Raw genomic sequence first — 9550 nt, 5'->3', positions numbered from 1 at the left:
GACCACAGAACTGTTTTTGTACCCCGTCGTGGAGTAAAAAGGGAAAATTGGAAATACTCTTCGTCAGTCCATCAGTGCATGTCCTGAGCACGATATCATGAAAAATAAGTGAGGTACCAACTTGCATTTTGGTGTGTGGCTACTTTTAGGTTTAACAAAGGTTCCTTTCAAAAATTGGATTGCCATGCAAAATTCAAGATGGCTGCCACCATAAATGTCCATCATGTTGTGAGCATGATAAAATGAAAAATAAGTGAGGTACCAATTTCCAATTTGGTGTGTGGTTACATCTTAGCATGAGAAGGTTTCCTTAAAAAATGTGTTGCCACATCAAAATCCAAGATGGCTACCACCACCATACATATATTTATAAACCAACTACCCCTATCATCTGAAGAAACTATGCTCTCTAGTTTTTGTGTCGCTTAAAAGTAATAGTTTCCTCAAATGATTGGGGTGGCCATGAATAATCTATGGTGGCTAAGGCCACCATTGGCCACCCCATGGCTCCTCCATTGTGCCTGATCATGGATAAAACTGCTCCCTCCACTCACCAGGATTGGTCACTCTGTGCTACATAGGAAAAAAAAACAACTAGTATGCACAGTGTAACTCCTACCCACTTGAACGTGCACCAGAAACATTAAGGTTAACTTGCATTTCCTGTTCAAAGTCCAGTCCAGAAATGTGTTTTTAAAAAAGCTTGTTTTGAAAACGACCAATTCAAATCCTTCAGCGAGGGGGGACATCGGCATACAGCTTGTCCACTTTGCTTCAGTCTATTTTAAATGAGATTTGGCCCTGAGAAGATGTTGATGTTTCTGGATGGTCTTTTCATGGCTTCTTTTCTTGCATGATAGAGCTTTAACCAGCATTTGTGAAAAGCTGTGTTTACAGTCAATGATTTGTAGATGTGTTCCATGCAGTGATGTCCAAACAAGAATTAGACCTGTTTTTATGCAGTGTCTCCTGAGGGCCTGAAAATGGTAGATATTCAATATCGACTTTCAGCTTTGTCTTTTCCACACAGACATCATCAGAGTCTTAAAATCTTTTGTTGATATTATGAGTTTTAGATGATGGGATGTCAAAAGTATTCCCAATTTTTTATTGAAAAACGTTTTTAAAATGTTCCACAATTTTTAGATGCAATTTTTCTGTTTTACTTCTTGGAGGCTCATTTAATACCCAGTCTGACCAGTTAACAGCTGGGTTACTGTTTGATTGTCTTTGTGTTTAAGATCAGGTTTAATTTCCCTTTTATTGGTCATTATGTTTTCTTTTCTGTATTTTGGATTTTAACTTATGTTCCTTTTTTTCCCCTGTCTTCATTTGTGCTGTTATTCCTTGATTGGCTGTCAGCCTCAGTTTTTCCAGACTGCCACTCTCACCTGTTCTTAGTCACCAATCAACTCAGGTGCCTCCACTTTCCCCAATAACCTCTGCCCTATATATTCCAGTCTCTGTTCATTATCGGTCTTCTTGCCACAGGCCCAGGCTTGTACAGTCGCCCTGTGTTTAGTCTCTGAGAATCCCTTGTTCCATGCGAGTTATGCGGCCACGTTAGACCTTTGAAATTCCTCGTATCAATCTGCAATCTGGGTCCAAATCCTCCACCGACCGTGAAAAATGTATTCAGTAATTGTCCTTCTAGTGTTCCTGTATTTGTGCTACGTTTCCAACTTTTTGTCGCTCTTAGCTGAACTTGTTGGAGCTGTTTCTGCCCCCCCCCCCCCCCCAACTTAAAAATCCCCCCAAAATTGTATAAATTTCTTCATTTAACATTTGATATGTTCCCATTTAAATAAAATGTGGATTTTTGAGCTTTGCAGATCGTGTTTTACACAACCGAACTTTTACAGAACTGAGGTTGTAATGCAGCGTCACCTCTTGACCGTAAGAGCAACATGTTGCTATTTACAGTTGCATAGACGAATGTAATGTTTCTGAAAGTGTGACGGGCTTAAAGATTGTGTGCATACTTCTTCAGGAAGTTATCCTTTTGGTTACACGAGGCCCCGTCAGAGAGCGTTAACAAGTTCACAAACTTATACACGGAAATAGACGGTGGATCACTTTCAGAGATTCTCTGATTTATCATTCTAAAATTAAACAATAAAGTGGATTTCCCTTTTTTACATCATCTCTTCTTCCTTAATTCTGTATGTGAACTGAGGGGGTGGACTGAGGTGACAGAGGGCAGATGTTTCCTTTCACTTTTGAAGTGCTTGTAAAGTTGGAGATAGTGAATAAATCCTGTTACTCCAAGGAAGTTCTCACAACGGACATTGTACAAGCTTGGTCCTGGCAGCCGTTTTGGAAACAGCAGCTCACTGATCGCTTTCTGCTCGGATCTCGAAGCCTAGATGTTGACCTCCAGCCTGATATAGCTACAGCTACATTACCAGCTGAGTCACTGGAGCATGCATGTTGCAACACATTGGTTTGATCAAACAAAACTTTGCTCGGTAGGCGGCTATCGTCAACATTTACACAGAAAGCTGCAGGGACCAGCAGACGTGTTCTGACGTTTGTAAATGTTACGTCTATGTGCAGACATTAAATTAAAACCTCGTCCGTGCAGTGCATCTGTCCCTTCATTTATTAGTAGTGTGACAGCTCCGATTGCTTCTTTAGCCTGTGTCTTCAAGCTGCATGCTGCCACCGTGTGGGAAAAAATTACAGTAATGATTTAGAGCAAGGTTAAGCAGTTTGATGACAAAATGAAACAATGTGAAATAGAAGGAAAATGGACACTAAGGCATTTCCAGCCATCACTGAGTCATTCTATATAAACCTATCTATCACGTGGGTGCCTAAACACACAAAGTGAATGCATTGCAAGTAAAACTACATATATTGTGAAATCAGCTTAGTTAATCAGTAAAACGTACAAATAGGGGAAAAATTTTCAAAATATGTTATTTCAAAGCTAAATCGGGTAATAGGCTCAGTTTGATGTTTTGTCTGATAGAAGCTACAAGGAAGTGAAACCAGTCAGAAGTTTGAAGGTGAGAGGATTATTCACAAACTGCTGGTTACAGTTTCTAATGATGTTAGGAAAGATTTTTTCATACTACATCGTTTATTTTTCTTGATATGTTTTTAATATATTTTTCCTTTTGCCTGCCGTCTTTAAGGGTCACAACAGTGGATCCTGAGTTTCTGTCCCAGCAGCCTCCTCTGTCGCTCCACCTCTTTAAATATCCTCCACTGCATTCATGAACCTCCTCTATGCTCCATATTCAACATTCTTTGTCCAATGAACCCACCATTCTTCCTTTGCAAATCATCTGACACTTATCCTGATTCACTCCACCGTGCCTGCTCTCTATTTTTCATTTTTGGGAATAATAATAATAATAATAATAATAATAATAATGGGAGTTAGTAGGAGAGATCATATCTCTTCAGTTTTAGCTTCTCTCCATTGGCTCCCTGTCAAATTCAGAATAGAATTCAAAATCTTACTTCTAACCTACAAAGCCCTCAACAACCTAGCTCCATTGCATGTTACAGATCTTATTGTTCCATATTTTCATAACAGAGCATTTCGCTCTCAGACTGCAGATTTACTTCCTAGAGTTCCCAAAATCAGAATGGGAGGAAGATCTTTCAGTTATCAGGCTCCTCTCTTGTGGAACCAACTTCCAGTTTCTGTCCATGAGGCTGACACGTTGTCCAGTTTTAAGACTGGGCTCAAGGCTTTGCTTTTTGATAAATCCTACATTAGCTTGTTATGCTGCCATAGGCTTAGACTACTGGAGGACAAATTGACCTAATTTCCTTAAATGAGTTGTTACAATTGAATAGTTTTCATTTGATACTATTTCTATCTTAACATGTGATTCTTGACCTGCCATTGTGTATCTGTTCCTACCAAACCCAGCCTGTCGAAGCAGATGGCCGCTTGTCCTGAGCCTGGCTCTGCTAAAGGTTTCTTCCTCATGAGGGAGTTTTTCCTTTCCACTATTGCCTTTGTGCTTGCTCAAGATGAGTTCTGTGATGGAGTTAAATTAAAAGCAGTCTGCTCCTCAGATAAATAATGTTAACTTTTTATTTTTATATGAATGTTTCTGTTCAGTGCCCTGAGACGACTTCTGTTGTGACTTGACGCTGTATAAATAAAACTGAATTGAATGAGTTTTGTCTCCATTTTATCCAGTAGGCATTTCCTTGTACATACAGTTAAATATCAGTCACTGAGTTGCTGTAAACATTTACTGAGAGCATCAAATCACATGAAGGCACAGAAGACTGAAATGTCTTGTGAATGTCAACATAAGTTTAACTTTTGTCTATCAGAATACATATATTTGTTTTATGAAATATGCTTCATAGATTATCTTTCCCAGTGTGAAACAGCGTGATCATCGTGTTTTAAGCTGTAAAAACAAGAAGACAAAATCAATTGGAGAGAAAAAAGAAACAAAGAGCCGATCATTGACTTTGATACTCCCTAGTTCTCCAGCTCACCTTTAATAATGACTTTTGCCTGCGCTTCACTGGAGCCGATGTGGTTGGTGGCAACACATTTGTACGTTCCGCTGTCGTTCTGCTTGACACGGGCTATCATCAGCCTTCCATCTGCTGCGGCCACTGCTGCCGCAGGCAAGCCGACCCTGCCCAACCGAGTCCAGGTGAAGCTGATGGGATGGGAGCCGTGGGCGAGACACTGCACGACCAGAGATCCTCCGGGCTTGAGCCTCACTTGGTCAGGCAGGCAGGTGGCATACGGAGGAGCTGTGAGGAAATTAAAAAAAAAAAATGTAAGAAGAGACACAGAAAACATGTTTGAGCCATATGTGCACAAGGCCATGGACAGTGGAAAGGGAATTTGTCCCTAAACACATAATTATACACTGTTGAACTGAATCATCTTACAGTATGCTAAGAAGGGACAGTTATTCCTATTTTGGGAAAAACTTGTTAATGACTGTGCTACGTCATGTGATATTGTGAAATCTTGCAAGATGTGTTGATATGAGCACATGGGGACTATCTGCGATCTGCTACTAAAGTTATCTTTGTAAAACTGACTGCGTTAGATACATCTTTGTGTTGGCTAATTTTAATTTGCTGTTGCAGCTATCTTACATTTGGTTGGCACCGAACGTTAGAGTTGGAAATGTACAGACAGCTGTCTAAATAAAGGTTGAATGAACAAATTAATTTTCTAAGAATTTTACTAAAATCAATAGATTTTGCTAAAAGACAGACTGCACTGACTGAAGCGGTTAATGCCAAGGTTTTAAGGAAAGATGTTGCTCTATGTGTAAAGCCCAAGACATGTCATGGAGGTGATGTTCGACTACTTTCACACCACATTTTAGCTCAGTATTTTTATAACTGACTGAGTTATAGCAACTTTTGTGTTTCCTTAGATCAGGGGTGTCAAACTCACTTACAAAGGAGGACAAAATTGAAACCTTTTTCAAACTAAGGGCCGATTTCAGAAACTACATGAACTCAAATCAGATACCCAACCTCTTTTCTTGGTCACAGGTTCCTCAACAAGAGTTTGATTGGTCTCATTTGATGTTCTCTGCTGTGCTTTCAACATCATAATCAAAGATTACTGAAAAAATTCAAGAGATAGAAGTATTTTACATTTCACATATCATCTTGGGGGCCAGATAAGATGTCAACGAGGGCACCATTTAGCCCCCGGGCCTTGAGTTTGACACATGTGCCTTACATCACTCTTCAAGTCAAATCAATTCAGGTCTCTCTTGTAAATGAGTCCCCGGGGCTCAATAGAATTAACCTGTATAAATAAAGGTTGAATGAATGAATGAATCTTGAATTATGTCCAAAATCTAGGCCATTGTAGATGTACACCTAATAACTGTTTTCTGAAAGTTTATTAAAACTGATTTAGACATTTGTTTTTAAACACATAAAAGGTTTTAAAAACAGATCTTGCTCAATCAGTTAGTGCTCCAAGTGTGTTGGGGACAAGTCTCTCAGCAAAGACCACACAAAACTCAATCTCTGTAAAAAAAATTTAAAAAAAAGTCATAATTTAGTCGTCATTTCCAAACCCCACCCGACCCGATGAATTAACAGTAATTACAGGTCCAAACCTGAAAAACCTTGACATTTTTTTATTAAGCTTTGAATACTTTTAACGGTTTACGGTCGGCGGATGTGCACGGCTGAATAAAAGAGGCAGAAGATCGGAGCTGAGGGGGTGTTTGTCCTTTCATGGCCGTCAAGGCACATTAAATCCCTGCTTCTGCATTATTCAGACTTGGACCCTGCTTTGACATGTCTGCTTTGGGATCTCACCTGTTTGGATCGCCAGCTGTGTGCATCCACTGAGTGCAGTGGCTGAACGTCCATTTGGGCGATGGATCGCTTCCTGGCAGTACCGGTAGTTCCATCTGAAGCTTGACTGAACTTTATTTTACCTCTTTCAAGGCCAGTCAGCTCGCAGTCAAATGGCCGCATGTGGCAGATGAATTTATGGCAAGCCATGTTGCCATATAATTGGATTGTATGGCAAACTATGATGCCATAATTGGATCACGGCTGATCCATTGACGCAATCAAAAGCCCGACACCGACCAGGCCCGCCCATCCAGCACATTATTATGGCCCAGCCCGGCCCAAATTCAGGTCAGGTCGGGCTTCAGGCCCAGGTTAGAAATGACAGCTCTAATTTACTTACTCTCCACCTCCATCTGCGTGTAGGCCTCGCTGTAGCCATTGACGTTGGTTGCATTGCAGATGTACTGTCCTGAGTCTTGGCGGCCCACTGAGGTCAGGGTCAGAACGCCACCATCTACTGTGTGTTGCCATGGAAGTGGTGCTCGCAGCTTAGACCAGCTGATCTCAGGAGGAGGGGAGCCTGGAATGTAATTAACTTGAAGTGGAAGCAAGCCGACAAATGCATTTATCACACGCATGCAGGCGTCTTACCAGATGCCTGGCACTCCATCGTAACTGTTTGTCCCTCTACTGCAGTAATTTCTTCAAGGTTCACTGAAGCCACAGGTGCTCCAGGAGCCCCCCCCACAATAATCTCAATTCTGGCTTCTGACACTCCCAAGTTGTTCCCAGCCTGGCAAATATACTCCCCCGAGTCCTCCTGACGTATCGCAGACCACTGAGGAAAACAAACAATATGTTCGGCTTGTCCGAAAAGTCAAAACTGAGTCAACTTCTCCAAGAATTTCACCTTTAGAATGTTAACAAAGTTTATCTCCTCGGTAACCAGCTGTGTGGTGGAGCCTTGGCGTTGCCAGGCAACTGTGGGGCGTGGCCTGCCGGTGGCCCTGCACTCCACTGACACAGGGTCACCCACTCTGACCTGCAGGGGCCCTGCTGGCGTCAGCTGTACTTTGGGAACATCTGGGAACAGAATGGAGACGTATAACACAAATTTTATAATAAGGCTCTTTCTACGATGAGAATATGTGAGCACGAGGCAAGATGTTGATGCTGATTGGCTTTTTGCATGTAGTCTGATCAAATAAACCATTTGTGCTGTGGCAAACATGTTAGCTTAAATAGAATCTGATGATAACTTAAATTTTATTTAGCTTTTTGTTTTATCTGTAATCTGTATCTGCCCTTTCATCCAAAATGATAAAATGATGTGTATATAGGCAGATCACAAATATTCAAATATTTAATTTGAAGCATTTTACCAAATAAATATCTATAGCAAGTGGTAGATGTTCATTGTCCCATTTTGAGTGATGTGCTTTTTCATTAAATCCACCAATTTAAGGTTAATAATGTACATTTACTGTTTTAAACTTGCTACGGCATTGACAATGGGTTTGAAAATCATCAGTCTCTTGTTGCAACTAATGAAACCACCAAAGATGCAGAAGACACTTTATTATCAATAACTTGCATGATTGTTTTATCCCTCCTCACTGAGTTAAAGATGAACAAACTGGACCCCAAACAGTAGTACAACAATGCTGGTATATTTGGCTAAATACTTTTTCTTTCAATGAAAATGAAGCCCTCATCATATAACTTTGAGTTTTGTCATTGCTCACTTCCAGCTGGAGAAAACGTGACGGCAACACTCACGTTTAACGGTGAGCGCAGCGTTGGCAAAGCTGCGACCAGCAGAGCTGATGGCCACGCAGCGAAACTGACCCTGATTTCCAAGTCGAGCGTTGGCAACCGTCAGCACAGTCCCATCAGGACCGATCTTTACATTGTCTGGAAAGAAACAAGACACTCCAGTGAACACACATACATCAGCTACATTATATATGAACAGGGATCATTACTCCTAACCCAGGAATGGTTGGTTATTGGCTTTCTTCCATTCCAGCTGCACTGGTTGCACGTTGCTCCTCGCTTGGCACCTGAAGCTGACGGACTCTCCTTGGCGCACAGCAGCAGACCGAGGCTCCACGGAGACAACCGGAGTGTCAGCAGCCACTGCGCAGACACACATGAGAGGACGTGCACACGTACAGGTCAACTGTGTGAACCTTTACAGAGATCTGGATGAAATGCAGTGCAGACAAATGTTTTCTCAAAACAAACCGACAACAGACTGAGCCGATGTGCTGCACGACAGGGATAAAATATGAAAAACATTTTAGAGGAAATCAATTTCTTATAATAAAAATGAACAAGGATAGTGCATTATCTTAATATTTTATTATATAACTAAATTAAATTGTTCTTGACCTATGTTCTACAAATTTATGACAAAAACATAAAAGCATAATATGTATAAGGAAATGCTTTTAACTCAACAAGGTCCTTGTGTTTTCTATTATAATTTATGGCTAATTCTTAGGTAAAGTGCAGTGAGTGCCACGTATTTAGTTAGAGATCCTCAAATTGACAGAAGCAGAAGTTTGCAGTTGTGCTAATAGGATAATTAAATAAAAGCATAATGAAAATACTTACAGTTAATAGTTTTCATTAATTTACTAAACTGATTTTGGTTTTTTTTTACAATTATGTCCCAAAAATGGTATCAAAAATTATATTTAAATGTTGTTTTTGTTCTGAAAATCATCTTTAAATTGTTTTAATTTGACTTTGTGGTGCAATTGATAAAGTTTAGTTCCCAATTTTAATACCTCAAACTAAGAGATCTATGAGTGGAGTCAGTGTTAGAATGAGCAGCATTATAAGAAGTTATTTTGTTGTTTAAATTAAATCAGTTATTACCTGAACATGTTAGGAAGCACAGGATCAGAGCCCTAGGAGATAAATCCATGATGAACAGTCGGTGTCTGATGTGCTCAGTCTCTTTCAGGCTTTCTATGTTTCTTATCAGTTTCAAACTTCGACCCTTTGACTGTCCTGAACCTAAACTCAAATATTGTCTGCATGTGGCTGTCACGTATGAAGGGAAGTTACACTTCTGGGTTCTTTTTAAGCTAGTCATTCATTTCTTTTTTTGTGCCTTATTGCCATGCGAGTTGCCTTGAACGGAGCTCAAAATTATTTACCTCGTTGTATTCGTGTGACTGTAAAACATGTATAAATAACGGTGTGAAAACAAAAATGTTTATGTTATGTTTTGTTTTTTCTTTTGGCTTTTCCCTCTTCAGGGGTC

At 40.3% G+C, this 9550-nt stretch overlaps 1 protein-coding gene across 1 annotated transcript; it reads right to left on the bottom strand.

Moving 5' to 3' along the window:
- Nucleotides 1-4105: 4105 nt before the first annotated feature.
- LOC119422766 (basement membrane-specific heparan sulfate proteoglycan core protein) lies at nucleotides 4106-9225 on the bottom strand. Its single transcript, XM_037690161.1, has 8 exons — nucleotides 9160-9225; nucleotides 8266-8412; nucleotides 8053-8187; nucleotides 7184-7356; nucleotides 6925-7111; nucleotides 6674-6853; nucleotides 4477-4743; nucleotides 4106-4385 (listed from the first exon to the last, which is right to left on the bottom strand). The coding sequence occupies exons 1-8, from the start codon at nucleotides 9206-9208 to the stop codon at nucleotides 4381-4383; spliced, it is 1143 nt and encodes a 380-aa protein (XP_037546089.1). The 5' UTR covers nucleotides 9209-9225; the 3' UTR covers nucleotides 4106-4380.
- Nucleotides 9226-9550: the final 325 nt, after the last annotated feature.

Source organism: Nematolebias whitei, chromosome 16 (assembly GCF_014905685.2).
Source record: "Nematolebias whitei isolate Nwh7 chromosome 16, NemWhi1, whole genome shotgun sequence".
Taxonomy (NCBI): Eukaryota; Metazoa; Chordata; class Actinopteri; order Cyprinodontiformes; family Rivulidae; genus Nematolebias; species Nematolebias whitei.
Note: the sequence above shows the minus strand (reverse complement) of the source record. Positions and strands in the feature narration are given on the sequence as shown.